Source organism: Euleptes europaea, chromosome 1, assembly GCF_029931775.1.
Source record: "Euleptes europaea isolate rEulEur1 chromosome 1, rEulEur1.hap1, whole genome shotgun sequence".
NCBI lineage: Eukaryota > Metazoa > Chordata > Lepidosauria > Squamata > Sphaerodactylidae > Euleptes > Euleptes europaea.
The window spans coordinates 353,429-368,030 of NC_079312.1; the positions used below are offsets into that span (position 1 = coordinate 353,429).

At 60.1% G+C, this 14,602-nt stretch overlaps 1 protein-coding gene across 1 annotated transcript; it reads right to left on the bottom strand.

The window, feature by feature from the left end:
* Nucleotides 1–786: 786 nt before the first annotated feature.
* Nucleotides 787–12,575, bottom strand: RGL2 (ral guanine nucleotide dissociation stimulator like 2). Its single transcript, XM_056866881.1, has 17 exons — nt 12,477–12,575; nt 12,271–12,375; nt 12,146–12,165; nt 11,965–12,102; nt 11,785–11,844; nt 9,785–10,070; nt 8,265–8,480; nt 8,019–8,122; nt 7,345–7,429; nt 7,127–7,195; nt 6,642–6,716; nt 5,869–5,901; nt 5,612–5,733; nt 3,290–3,395; nt 2,619–2,864; nt 1,563–1,677; nt 787–992 (listed from the first exon to the last, which is right to left on the bottom strand). The coding sequence occupies exons 1-17, from the start codon at nt 12,573–12,575 to the stop codon at nt 787–789; spliced, it is 2,085 nt and encodes a 694-aa protein (XP_056722859.1).
* Nucleotides 12,576–14,602: the final 2,027 nt, after the last annotated feature.

Below are 14,602 nucleotides of genomic sequence, written 5' to 3' on the forward strand. Positions count from 1 at the left end.
ATCTATTATTGATCTCCTGACAGAAGCTGGCTGGGGGAGGGACAAGCTGCCCCCCCCAGCCTAGTGTCTTCGTTACAGTAGTGTCAACAGTTGCGCCAAGCACAGGGATGGCTCCAGCTGCACCCTAGGAAGAGGGGCACCCCCCCTACATACGTGGGGCAGGTGAGGTTGGGGAAAGCAAGTTTCCATCTCAGTTCCTGCTGAGACTCCCTGAGAAATTCCATTCCATCAGACCCCCGAGGGAGTGCATAAGCGTTCCAGAAGAAGACTCTCTTTCAAGCCCTGGCACAGATGGGTGGCATGAAAAGCGGGGTAAGCATATGGGCCCCCCTCACTAGGGAGAAACACATTCCCCACTTCCTGTCCAGGCAGGAAGTGAGGTGCCCAAGGACGCATGGACAGGGCGCGGAAGGCAGAAGCGATGCTTGGTAGAAGAGCGTGAGAAAAACACCGCAGCGGCATGACAGAGCGCTCCTTCCCCTTAGCAGCCTCACCTGACCAGGAGAGGCTCATCAGGGCCGGTGCCCTCTACGGCCACCCCTCTGGCACCCCCAATTTCCTTCCCTGGCTCCTACAGCCATGCATGCTGAGTCCCGTAAAGCCTCCAGAAAATTCCTGCTCATCCAGGGGTGCAACAGCTGCACAGAGGCCGGCAAAGCCAAGGGAGCCGCCCACCCAGCCCCTGCGGGGCCCTGTTTCAGTCGGCTGGTGCTGCCCCGCTCCTGCCAGTAGGGCCACTGACAGGCACGGAGTCTCCGTGGCATCCGGGGCGTGCCAGTCTCCTCCTCAGAAGAAGGCCTTGGCGATCTTGCGCCCGGTGGCTTTGATCTTTGGGAAAGTAGCGTGGACTTCAGTGCCTCGTGGTGTCGGGGTCCGGGGAGGGGGCAGCAGCGGGGGCTTTGAGTCGTGCGGGCACTTGTGGCGGAGCACAAAGTCCAGACTTGAGCTGTTCATGGCGTAGAAGATGTTGGCCGTGGGCGGGAAGACCAATTCTGCGCGGGCAAGAGAGAAGGAAGGGGTCAAGAGGGCAGGCCCAACCGGGGGGGGGCTTGGCAAAGCAGAAGCCCAACAGGTGGAGTGGCCAGCAGCTGGTTTGCAGCCCCCCCCCCCCCAAGCCCAACTCATTAAAATATCCACTGCCACTGTGCTATTTTACGCTGGGTGTGTCGCATTTGGTACTGCCGGTTCTGCCCAAAATTGCTACTAAATCCAACGTGTAAAATCTGGGGTGCTCAGCCGCACAGGCCTGATGTCCGCTTGGATGACGATCGGGAGCTTTGGAAGCAAGCGGAGCTAGAGATTCCCCCCCCCCCCCCAATTCCCGGAACAGAATTAAGGGCAGCTTTAAGCCCAATATCTGGGAAACGCTCTTCTGGCTTTCGCTTTTGGAGTGCCGTCAGGAGCACGATCTGAATGAGCCTGAACGTAGACCCGGCCGTTCATCCGGTGGGATGGGGAGGGGCACTCCTAAGCCCTCCCCAGCAGCAGCAACCCCCCTCCCAGCAAGACTCCATAGCCATTGGCTAACCCGCCCGCCTGCCCACCTCACCCGCAGCTCTCACCTCGGCCTTCACCCAGGAGCTGCACCAGTTCGTAGTGGGGGGCCTGGCCCCGATCCTGGTTGTGTTTCTCCAGCACCTTGACGATCACGGCGGGGGCCTTGTCCTGGCTGGTTACCTTCCGACAGAAGCACACAAGAGGGGAGGGGAAGGGGCCTCATGTCAGCCTTTGCTTGGAAAAGTCCCTGGGATTCAAGGGTCTACTGCCTCTAAACATGGAGGTTCCCTTTAGTCACCAGAGCCACTCAGAGACCTCCATGAATCTGTCTAATCTCCTTTTAAAGCCATCTGTGCTTACATCCTGTGGCAGCGAATTCTACATTTTAACCACTCTGTGGCCATTTATTCATGGAAGGTTTTGCATTGGATTTGCCCCTCTTTAGATGCACTTTTTCCCCATCCATATTCTCAAAACTCAACAATAAGCCGCCATGCAGAGTTTTGAGAATTCAGATGGGGAAAATGTGCAAATGCAAAACCTTCCATGAATAAATGGCCTGTGTGTGAAGGAGCATTTCCTTTTATCCCTCCTGAGTCTAGCGCCCATCAGCTTTGTTGGATGCTGAGTTCTAGTATTTGGGGAGCAGAATTTTTTCCCCCTCTCTGTCAACTCTCTCCACCCTCCACCATGTCTGTCTCCCCCTTCAGTCATCTCTTTCCTAAACTGAAAAGCCCCATATTCTTCAGCCTTTTCTCCTGGGAAAGGGGCTCCAACCCTCTTAAACTTTGGTTTCCCTCTTGTGTACTTCGGTACAGTCCTTCTCTTGTAGCCGGTCGGCCACTGGATGAGGCAGGACGCTGGACCACCGGATGGACTGTTGCTCCGATCCCATAAGGCGGCTCTCATGCTCACGAGACTGACCGGCTGTCTGTGCCTTAGCTCCCCCGTCATATTTTCCACCCTCCTTGGCGCTCTCTGGCACTTGGCGATGCCCCCGCTTTGCAACAAGTCCATTACAGCTGCACACAGAGAATTCCAGACGGACACGCACCCCCCCCCCAGACTTCTAGAAGCCCCCCGCCCAGGGTCCCCGGGGCAGTCCTAAGCTTTGCTCTCACCACGACGCTCTTGTAGAGAGTGCCGTTCTGCAGCTCCATGCGCACACGGATGAAGCGGCACTCGGAGGCTGAGGCGCTCCCTGGTGCGGGGGCTGTGGGGTAGGCTGACCCACAGGAAGCCGAGCGCCGGTGTCCACGGATAAAGCCACCCCCCACGGCGGGAGGCGGGGCCAGGCCCGCAGGGGAAGAAGGGGCATCGTCCTCTGGGGCCGTGTCGAGTGCTGAGACCGAGGGCCACTTCGTGTGCTGGGCGAAAAGCAAGTGAGGGTTAGTGAGGGTGGGGAGGGGACGGTGTGGAGGAGCTGCCAAAGTCGCTGCAGGGAAGGAGTGCCCGGAAACCCATTTCGGAGCAGGGCAAAGCACACGCTAGGCATGCAGGAAGGGCCCCGATCCCTGGCCTTTCTGTGCCCGAGATCCTGGACAGCCGTCACCAGCCGGAGCAGAAAACCCTGAACACCACGATCCCGGGGCCTGCCTCGGTCCAAGGCAGGCCCTGCATGCAGTTTCTGATCATTTGGCAGCAGGAGGGCTCCCAAATTCCTGACTAAATCGCCAGTTAAAGGAAACAGCCACGGGTCAAGTTTGTGGGTTCTCTTCCCGTGCCCCCACGTGTCACAGCTGGGAGGATGCAGGAGAATGGGTGTGTGTGTGGGGGGGCTTGCGGCAGTCACCTGGGCCAGGGAAGGAGCCGGGGAGAAGAGCAGGTCAGGCGGCACCTGGGGGGAGCCGAGCTTGTCCCAGGAGACGGGGGTGCCCATGCCCATCAAGCCGAGCAGGCTGTGGAGAAGGAAGAGAGGAGGAAAACGGTTAGCAGAACCCCTCTGTTGTTGTGGGGCCAGAAACACCAGCCAGGCCTGGCATGGGGGGCCACCCTTTGCAACCGTCCCTGACCCCCCACCTTCCCCCTCCCCTCTCTCACTCTGCACAGTGGGTGACGACCACGGAGGGCTTCCCGTGTCTGGTGGGGGTCCCCCCCTCTCCAAGTGGCTCAATAGTGCATGACAGCTGGTAGCTGTGGGGAAAAGAAAGAGAGACCCCTGTGTTTTAGTAATACCCCTCCATCATTCCACAGGGGGCATCCAGATCAGTCTTTTAATTGATTAATTTATTTTTCAATCTTATATCCCGCCCTCCCCACGAAGCCGGGCTCCGTCTGCCTGTAGCCAAAAGAAAACAAAGTCTCCTGGCCCCTAAATACAAGCTTTTTGGCTGGGGGCGGGGGGGGGGGGCGAGCAGAGCCCTCTTTGCCCTGCGCACTCTGCAGATTCCCCTGCGCATGCAGAGCCCCAGGCAAGACCTCCCAGCCCCTCCAGGCAGCCCCTCTGGCTGGGCAGTCTGGCCTCTGCAGAAAGCGGCTCTTAGAATCATAGAGTTGGAAAGGACCCACCAAGGTCACCTAGTCCAATCCCCTGCTTTATGCAGGAAATTCACAACTGTCTCCCAGCCACTCTGCCAGTGACCCCCTACTCCATGTCCAGAAGATGGCGACTGGAGGAAAATTGCTTCCTGACCCCAAAGTGGTGATTGGCACTACCCTGGGCAAGCAAGAAAGGGCCACGAGAGCCAAACACTGATGCAGACCTTCCTGCCCTCCTTCTCATGATCTGCCTAAGGTCATAGACTCAGCATTGCTGACAGATGGCCATCTAGTGCTCACCACCTCCCGAGGAAGCCTATTCCACTGAGGAACCTCTCTAACTATTTGAAAATTCTTCCTAATGTCTAGACGGAAACTCTTTTGATTTAATTTCAGCCTGTTGGTTCTGATCTGACTTTCCAGGGCTCTTCTGAGTATCCTCAGTGGAGGAGCGAAGCCACCACAGAGGAGGAAGTAAGAGCAGATGGAGGAGAGTTGGGGTAATATCTGTCCCTTCTTTGTGGCTAAGAAAGCCCCGGCAGCTGCCACTTTCAGATCTTAGCTTTGGCCCAAGAGGCAGCTGAGGCACTCCAAAGACCGATCGGTTGGGTGGTGAAAGAGGCAACTCTGGAATTCCTTCAGACCCCTAAGGCAGCAATGCTCAGAAAGCACCTTCTCCCCATGCTCGGATGGGGACCTCTCCAAAGGGTTCCCCCTCCAGGGTCCGAGCCATTACACGAGGGGGGGAGAAGACGGCACAAGAATTGACAAAACAAAATGTTGATTTAAGCGGGAACAAAACAACAACCTTGTGCAGCACATTGCAGAGGAGAAAAACAGAGAGGCAGTGAGCGCGAGTGGGAGAAACACAGACACGGTGAAGTTCCTGCAGGGCAGGAAGACATGGAAGGGGGACGTGATTTTGCTCCCTTTGAGTATTTGAAGGGCCGCCACGCAGAGGAGGGCAGGGAGCTGCTCCTGTTGGCAGCAGAGGATCACGGGACTCTCAATAATGGGTTTAAATTGTGGGTGGAAAAATACCGGCTGGATATTAGGAAAACGTTTTTTTACAGTAGGAGTTGTCCGACCATGGAACGGCCCCCTGCCTAGGGAGGTGGGTCAGCTCCCCCCCCTCACTGGCCGCCTGTAAGCAGAGGCCTGGACCAACACTTCTCAGGGATGCTCTAGGCTGATCCCGCATTGAGCAGGGGAGGGGGGGTTGGACTAGATGGCCCGTATGGAGGGTTGCCAACCTCCAGGTACTAGCTGGAGATCTCCTGCTATTACAACTGATCTCCTGGCAATAGAGATCAGTCTCCCTGGAGAAAATGGCTGCTTTGGCCATTGGACTCTATGGCAATGAAGTCCCTCCCCTCCCCAAACCCCACCCACCTCAGGGTCCGCCCTGAAAACCTCCCACTGGTTGTGAAGAGGGACCAGGCAACCCTACCTGTACGGCCCCATCCGACTCTATGATTCTAAGACACGCGGACCCCATGGAGGCAACTTTTTTCAGGCCTCTGGGTGACTCCCCAGGTGGGGAAAAAGTGGCTCTCTAAACAGCCAGGAAAAATTCCTGATTTCTGACCGATCAACATGGGGGGTGGGACACACAACCAGAAGCCCCCCACCCCACCTTTGAGTCTCGGTGAGGCGGGGGAGGTGCCGCAGCCACCACTGGAGGGTGGGGTCAGGCTTCAAGGCGTAGTTGCGGCAGGCGGCCTGCAGGAGGCGCAGCTGGGTCAAGATTTCGAACTCCTGGCAGGGGGAGAGAAGAAGAGCGAAAGGATGATGGACCCCCCCCCCCAGTTCCCCAGGAGGTTGTGGGGCGGGGGGACCCCTTCATTTCCTCCCCCTCCCAAAACTCCTTCCATCTATTGCCAACACACATACCTTACGGTGCTTCTCGAAATTGATGTACCCGTTCTGCAGAGAGAGAGAGAGAGACAGCGAGTCACCCCAGAGCCTCTGGCCTTTTCCTAGAGCTCCACGACCAAGACAAAGAAGCCAGCCCAGCTCCAAAGCCCGGCCTTCTCCAGCAAAAAACCAAATCCAGAGGCAGAGGGGTGCAGTGGTTAAAGTGCCGGGCTGGGATCTGGGAGACCAAGGTTCAAATCCCCACTCATGTCATGGAAGCTCACTGGGTGACCAGTCATACCCTCCCAGCCTAACCTACCTCGCAGGGTTGTTGTGAGGATGAAACGGAGGACAGGAGAATGGTGTCAGCTACTCTGGGTTCACGTGGGGGAGAAAGGTGGGGATCATAGAGTTGGAAGGGACCACCAGGGTCATCTAGTCCAACCCCCTGCACAATGCAGGAAACTCACAACCACCTCCTCCCCCCACCACACTCTAATGTCACAGAATCGGCATTGCTGACAGATGGCCATCTAGCCTCAGCTTAGAAACCTCCAGGGAAAGAGAGCTCACCACCTCCCGAGGAAGCCTGTTCCACTGAAAAATCCCTCTGTCAGAAAGTTCTTCCTAATGTCTAGAAGGAAACTCTTTTGAGTTAATTTTAATATGAATACTGTCAATGGATAATAAATAAAATAAATCAGAAAAATGACACAAACTTTGCCAGGAACACATTGGCCAGTTTGCTCCGTGGAATCGGAGGATATTCCGGGCAGGTCTCCGAGAGGTCTCCCCACCCCCCTGCTCACCTCCAGCCGATTCCGCGTGGCAGCATCCAGCATTACCAGATCCTTTAGGAAAGTTCCCAGGTATGGGACCACGCCCTAGGGGGTGGGGGAAAGGGGGAGAGGAGGGTCAGGCTGGGAGTGGCACAGAGCAGCGGAGATGTTGTTGGCCCAAGTCTTTCGGGCTCCGCCTGGCATTCTCTGATGGGCAGCGGCTCCCTGGGGTCGCAGGCTGAAGGAAGTCCTTTCCTACCCCTGAACTGAATCAGTCCATCGAGGTCAATCTTTGGACTATTTGGCCGTGGCTCTCCAGAGTCTCTGGCAGAAATGGGTCTCCCCCATCACCTCCTGCCTGGACCTTTTTTACTTGGAGGTGATGCCAGGGATTGAACCCAGGACCTTCTGCATGCCAAGCAGGTGCTCCGCCACTGAGCCACCAGCCCCTCCCACACCAGAGATCCTTTGCCAAACCCACAAAGGCATAATTCCCCCTCCCCGCAACATCTCACCGTCGGGCGCTGCTCCGGCGTTTTCCGCTGATGCCTCCGCTGCGGGGGCTCGGCACTAGGGCAGCCTTCCTGTGGGGCAGGGGGAAGAGGAAAGGGAGGGAAGAAAGCATAAAGACCGACTGCTCACAGATGGGGTGGAAGGCCCCTGCCTGGCAGCCCCCCACCCCACACAGCAGAGCAGGTGGCCAGGCGAGGGGGGGCCTTCTGCAGCTGCCCACCTGAAAGAGGAGCTGTCGGCTCTGCCGGTAGTTGTCCTTCTCCGAGCAGATGGCACTGAGCTCCGCGTAGCAGTGGACGCAGTCCCTGGGCGGGGGGGGGGGCAGCAGGAAGCAGGGACAGTCAGCCCCATGGAGGACAGTCCAGCCCCCCCCCCGCCCCGCACTTTACCCAATACAAAGGATACCCAAATCTTGACAACGACCCAAAGGAGGTGTTGGGTGGTCCGATGTGAGGCCAGTGTGTGTGTGTGTGTGTGCGCGCAATCTGGACCCTTCCCCAGCCTCTGTGGGAATGCATCAGCCTTAGATCGGGAGGAGGACACAGGTTCAAATTCCAGCTAGATGGCCTGGGGCCTCCTCAGCATCTCTCAGCCTGGCCTACTTCACAGGGTCATAAGCAAGAACCACTTTGGAGCCAGGCTGGGCCAGAAACATAACCCAACCATAAAACTCAAGATGTCTGGCCCTGGGATTGTTCTCAAGCCAGTAGTGAACGGGGGGGGGGGGGCAAATTCTTCTTCCTCTGTGCCAACCCTTGCGCCATCTCCCCCAGCCCTTGCTGTCTCTTGGCCTTGTTATGGCTGGATGCAGGGGGCCAAGATCCGGGATTTGCCGGGGGAAGGGGAGGGAGGGACGGCCCGAAGCCCCCCGGGGGCTGTTTCTCCTGCCCCCACCTGGACGTCTCTTCCCAGGCCCGCTTGAGCCGGTGCACCGGGGTGGACTGGAGAGCAGAGACCACGGCGTAGAGGGTGGAGAAGTTCCGCAGGGAGAGGCACTCCTGGAAAGGGGCAGAGAGGAGAGGGAGGGGCGTTTGAATTGGGCCCGGCTGGCGGGGAGGAAGGCGGGGGGGGGGGTCATCCAAGGAAAGTGCCCCGACCCGGCCACTGAAGAGTATTTGCACGGGGGGGGGTGTCACCCACCTCGGCCACGCGGATCCACTTCTCCAGGAGCCTGGCCCGTTGAGCGGCACGCAGCCCTGTGTCGCTCAGGCAGGAGGCCACGACGGCGTTGGCCACCCGGTTGAACTGGGCCACGGTGGCCCGGACCGTGGGGCAGGCCCCCTCGCGGCCCTTCTTGTCGCGCTGAGACCAGAGCGAGCCCAGGCACTCGTGGGGCACCAGGCGGAGGAAGAGCTCCTGCGGAAGGGGGGCACAAAAGCGCACTCAGCCCCTGGACGGACCCGCCCACCACCACTGGGGTCGCCAACCTCCAGGTGGTGCCTGGAGCTCTCCCTGGATTACACCTGGTGGCAGAGATTGATTCCCCTGGGGAAACTGGCAGCTTCAGTGGGGGGACGACTCCGGCACCATGTCCCCGCTGAGCTCCCCCCCCTTCCCCAGGCAGCACCCCCAAATCTCCAGGAATCTCCCAAGCTGGACTTGGCGACTTTGTCCCCCACCCACAAACAGATTTCAACCCTAGTCGACACCCCTGCAGTGCAGGAACCACAGATTCTGTGACTACACAGGTAAGTAGAAGTACATGGGTGGGGCCTGTTATTTAAAACCACGTTTCTTTTCCTTTCTTTTAACGGTACAGCTCCTAGCCAACAGGCTGTGAGCTAACCACAACGAACTGCTAGGCAGAATTTTTAAAAATGATTTCATTTTATATAATTTATTTGATTAGCAATATGTTCTTTAGATTCTCCTCGAGTCTCTTGCATTCAAATAAACCCAAAATAAATTTCACTACTGGGACTGTGACAGCTGGATCACGACCACCCAGCAGAAATTGTAGCTTATTAGCCACAGGCATGACTGTATCAGGAATTAATGGGTCGATCAGCTATATTCTCAAGTGGTTATGTCTTCTACAATAAAATAAGACATGCTTCATAGTTTTGATAGAACCAGTTCCACATCCACACAGACGCTCGGAGTAGGGGCTTTTTGGAATAGTGCCCACTCAAAACGGCTGTGGGTAATACGTTGACTCTGGCTAAAAAGAGAGGTCTTCTGTAAACTAGGATGAAAACCAAGTTTCTAGTCCTCATGACTGCAAACATGGGCTTGGAAGTACACGCCATTGCAAGGTAAAGCTAAGCAGGACTCGGACAGGCGGGTGCCTGAGACACCCTCCGCCTCTCCTCAGCGTCAGCAGAATCAATCCTGCAATGTACATGAGCTGTACAAACCACAACAACATAGTTTGGGTTGCATAATGTCGACACGTTCTCAGGGCAGCCTTGACATTTCAATGCAGGAGACACACCCGTAAGCAGTTGTTTGCAGTCACCTGGAATTTGGCACCGTTTTGCCAGCCCAAGAGAGCCTCCTTTCCATTGAACAAATAAACCAACCTACCACGTTTCCAGTCCTCACTGTCGCCACGCCACAGACAGCACCTGTAATGCTTTAAAAATGGCGTCAAGCCCAGCCGGGATCGGGGCCCAGCGTGAGGCCCAGCCGCGCCCCCCCCCCAACCGCCCGGCACTCACGGCATCCTTGGCGGTGAGGTGGGCCGCCACTTCGTCTGCCTGGAGGCCCAGGATGTAGCGGGGGTCAGGGTCCTGATCCTCCCCAATGGCCTCGTCTTCTTCTGGCCCCTCCTGCGCCACCGGGGCTCCTTCCTCTGGGGTCAGGATGAGGGGCTTCTCGTGCTCGGATCTGCCCCTGAGGGCCCAGCGCAGGCGGGCCAGGAGCTGCTCCCGCAGGCTGGGCTCCAGGCCCACAAAGTCCTCCGGGTACCCATCCAGCCACGAGCAGAGGAGGGGTCCCAGCGCCCTGCAGGGAGAAGAGAGGAGAGGGGCTCAAAATAAGGACAACGCTAGACTTCAAACACAGAACATGTGATGGAGACAGGACTTCTGAGCATGTTTGGAGCGCCTTTCTCCCACCACGGAGCCATCGTGACCAGCCCTGATGAGTCTTGTGTTGAGGGCAAAGGTCCAGAGGCTGCCCTGGGTTTAGACAAGCAAAGACCCCTCCCCACCTCCAAGCAGGATCACCCACCACCAAAAGACTATGAAGGGGGGTGGGGACGGACACGAGGGGTCTTTTGGCAATCTTCTGGGCGTGGAGTAGGGGTCACTGGGGGTGTGGGGGTGGGCATAGATGTGAACCTCCTGCATCGTGCAGGGGGTTGGACTAGATGACCCTGGTGGTCCCTTCCAACTCTACAATTCTATTAACTAGGCGCAGGGTGGCTGAACGGGTGTGTAGTGGTTAGAGCGTCAGACTAGGGTCTGGCAGACCCAGGTTCGAATCCTCAACCGCCAGGGAAGTTTCCTGGGTGACCTATGGCCGGTCACACACACTCACCTAACCTGTCTCACAGGGTTGTTGTGAGGATAAAGTGGAGAAGGAAGCCACCCACCCTGGGGACCCATCGGTAAGAAACGTGAGGTATAAATTAAGTAAACGAATAAATAAAGAGTAAAGTGGAGAGAGAGAGGACTTCAGCCCCTGGCCACTGGAGATACCCTACAGGTTCAAGACAAATAAAAGAAAGCAATTTTTCACCACACAGTGTGTAAGTAACTCGTGGAACTCACTGCCACTTGATGAGCAGAGAGCCATGACCACAGCCGGCTTTAAAGGAGAAATAAACAAGTCCATGGCAGAGAAACCCAACAGTGGCTGTCAGGCATGGAACCTCCATGTGCAGAGGCAGTGAATTCTAGATGCTGGGGGAAAGGAGAGAGGAGAACCTCTCTCGCGGGCTTTCCTGGGCCACTGGGGGAAGCAGAAGGCTGGGCTCTTGGGCCTGATCCAGCCGGGCTATTCTGAGGCGCTGAGGCCACGTAGGCTGGGGGCCGCAGCAAGAGCGGGAGGTGGAGAGAGAAGAGAGGGAGCAGGTGCAGCGCAGGAGAGGGCTCTGCGGAGCCGAGAGCGAATCCAGCGGAGAGCCCAGGGAAAGGAGTCACTCGAGTTGCCTCCCTGCTGATCCGACCCAAAAGGAGAGTGACTCGCAAGGCTGAACACGGCAGCCCGCCAAAGGTCGAGCCCCTCGCCCAGAAGCGCCCTGCAGGATCAGACCGCAGACCCGCCAGACCCAGCCTTCTGTCTCCCACGCTGGACAGCCAGGCTGGACAAGACCCCTCGAGACCCCCACCCCCAGCTGAGAAACCCTGGAGTCCGGCCTCCTCCTCTTCCTCCTCCCCTCCCCAGGAGTCCCGGCTCAGCCCACAGATCCCCCTCTGCCCTGTCCAGAAGCAGGACCGTGGGCGGAGGGGGGGGGGGCTGCCAGCCACTGGGGGTGGGGTGGGGGTCTCACAACCTTGTATTACAGAATTGGAGAGAGGAGACCAAAGAGCTCTCCAGGAAAAGCGAAATCTGGACGTGAGTGCAAGGGAAAACAGGGCCTCTGGGCAACTACAGAGCGCCTTCCCCATACCATCCCTAAGCCAGCCCACCCTCTGCCCCGGGGGCTTCCGGAAAGGGGCGAGCTCGCCAAGCGAGGCACCTATGAATGGGGGTGGGGGGGTCGGCGGCTTACCGCTGCAGGTGGGCCTCGTCGGGAAACACCTCTGAGCCGGCGTCCTGGAGCGCCTGCAGGCTGCGGAGGAAGCGGAGGGGGAGGCTGAAAGGGGCTTCCGCACGACGCCCCCCCCCTCCAGAAGCGGCCCCCTCTCCCGGCGGGGAGGCCCGCCCTCCCGCCCCCTCCGGGGAGCCCCACCTGTGCAGCAGCTGGGCCAGGGCCAGGCGGGGGGCGGCGAAGGCGCGGTAGGTGGCCAGGAAGGCGGGCCGGAAGGCGGCGTCGCCCAGCGCGGGGGCCTCCAGCAGGTGCCGCACCAGCCCCCCCCAGCGAGCCCGCCTTCAGCGCCCGGCACCGCCCCGGGGGGGACGACCCCCAACACGCCGCCGGCGCCTCCGGGTCCTGCGGAGAGAGACAGACGGAGAGAGGCAGGCGGGAGGCGCAACTCTCGAACCCACCGCCCGCAGCAGCCCCCCACCCCGCCCCTCCCACCCCCCCGCCGCTCACCTCCGGGGAGGAGCAGCAGGCCCCCCCGACGGCGCCCCCCGACGCGCGGCAGCTCACGGCGTACACCGCCCCGTCGCCGGCCTCTTCCCGCAGCGTCGCCGGCGCCTGGGGAGGGGGAGACACGGACGGACGGACGGACGGTGAGCCCCGCCCGCGCCCCCCAGCCCCCCCCCCGCAGCCCCCGCCCGCCGGCCGCCCGGGCTCACCTGGGCGGGCGGGCAGTACCAGCGCGTGCGGCTGAGCAGCGCCCCCTCGGGCGGCCCCCCCGCCTCCAGGCAGCCCCCCAGGCGGAGGAAGACCTTCATGGGCCCCCCTGCTCGGGCGGGGGCGGGGTGGGGGCAGGAGTCCCCCCTCCCGGCCCGCGTCCCTTCCCTCCCCGCCCCGGGAGCTCGGCCGGCCTCTCCTTCCGCCTCGCGAGGAGCCGCCGCCGCCGCCCGCCCGCCCTCCACGCCCGACGGCACTTCCCCAAAACCGGCCCGGCCGGATTCCGCCCCCACCCCGCCGGGCTCCGGGCGGCCTGGGGCGCTCCCAGCCCCCCCGGGGGGGCAACAGCCGCGCGCCACCCCCCGCCCGCCCGCGTCCCCGCCGTCGAAGCAGGCGAAGGCGCGCCTGCAGCCCCGGGAGCGCCGCGGGTCAGGGCCGGGCCGCCCGCACCCCCCGGGGGGGAGGGAGACCGGGCGCGCCCGAGACGCCGCCCTGCGAGCGCACCCGCGTGCACACGAGACAGGCCAGGCGGACGCGTGTCCCGGGCTCACTCACCCGCTCGGCCGCCGGAGGGTCCCAGCCCGGCTCGGGGTCCCGGGCGCGGAAGGCGCTCCGCCTCACCCCCCCCCGCCGCCCGACGGCCCCTGCGGGGGAGACAGGGGGGGCGGCCTGCGGGAGACCCCCGACCCCCCCTCCTGCCAAACCCAACCGCCCGGCGCGGACCTGCTCTCAGGTGCGCCCCCCCCAATAATCCCGGGCCGGGGGGGCTCGCTCCAAAACGCTGCCTCGCCTCCCCCTGGGCCACCCTCCCGGACTGACCCCCCCCCGCCTGCTCTTTGCCCCCTGACCAACTCATGCCAACGCCCCCCCCTCCAGCCCCGGACGGTTCCCAGGAGCCCCCGCCCCGCAATGTACCACTCGACATTCCTCCCTCCCCTATTGCTTTCAGCCGATTGGGACCTCTCAACCCCCCCCCCCCTAGGGTCGCCATGAGTCGGAAGCGACTTGACGGCACTTCACACACACACGTAACCCCCCCCCCATATTGGCCATAGTCACCTTCTCCCCTCCCCTCATTTATGCCCCTCCCCACAGGGTGCCCCCCCCTTGATCGCACCTGGATGCTTGAGGGGGTCCCGGGTTTTGCCATGGAGGGGGGCTTCGTCTTCCCCTGCAAATGCCAGGCTCCCCCGGGGCCAGTGCGGGGTGGGGGGGAAAGTCCGGAAGTGGAGCTGCCCGGGAAGGGAGCCCGGAGCCGACGGGCACAGGAAACCTGGAGCCGAAGCAGCTGGGCAGGGAGCCAGGAACTGGGGACTGGAGGCCCGGAGCACAAAACCCGGCCCTGGATCCAGCGGTGGAGCCGGGAGGCTGGGGGAGCGGAGCCCGCCCCAGAGGCGCAGAGTGTGGAGGGGCCATGGGCACAGGGCGGGAGGCCCTGCTCCGAACAGGAAGGCGGCAGCGGTAGCAGCCCTCTGCCACTGGTTATATTTAGTCATTCTCTAACGGTGTGGTCCACTTTTATCGCATTATTATGGTACCTGCTATATCAATCTTTGCCGCACCGTTTTATAATGCCTAGAGAAAACGGATCATAAACACAGACCGCAGGGGCAGTTTAAAATAAGTTTCAGGGGTGGGGGGAGTAGGGTTGCCAACCTCCAGGTACTAGGTGGCGATCTCCTGCTATTGCAACTGACCTACAGATCAGTCACCCTGGAGAAAATGGCCACTTTGGCAATTGGACTCCAGGAGATTGAAGTCCCTCCCCTCCCCAACGTCTGCCCCCAAAACCTCCCACCGGTGGCAAAGAGGGACCTGGCAACCCTAGGGGAGAACCAGGCTTGTGAGGATGACAGTATGGCTGGACAATACAGAAGGAGAGGGCCCTTCTAGTGACAAATGTTTGTTGTTAGCCCCCTAGAGCCCGGCTTGTGCCAGGAAAGGGTGGGGTAAAAACCTAATAAGATGAAAATCAAGTACCCCGGGCCCAAGCCACTGAAGGCCTTAAAGGGAAGAACCAGAACTTCATAGAATCAGAGTTGGAAGGGACCACCAGGGTCATCAGGAAATTCACAACTACCTCCCCCCTCCACACCCCTAGTGACCAGAAGATGGCCAAGATGCCCTC

What these genes read in the sequence shown, in the direction of transcription:
- RGL2 (XM_056866881.1), bottom strand. Translation starts at nt 12,575, where the DNA reads ATGAAGGTCTTCCTCCGCCTGGGGGGCTGCCTGGAGGCGGGGGGGCCG. An exon ending in GGTACTGCCCGCCCGCCCAG is followed by an intron (nt 12,376 to 12,476) that starts GTGAGCCCGGGC and finishes CCCCCTCCCCAG; the next exon opens with GCGCCGGCGACGCTGCGGGA. An exon ending in CTCTCTACAAGAGCGTCGTG is followed by an intron (nt 1,678 to 2,618) that starts GTGAGAGCAAAG and finishes TTCTGTCGGAAG; the next exon opens with GTAACCAGCCAGGACAAGGC.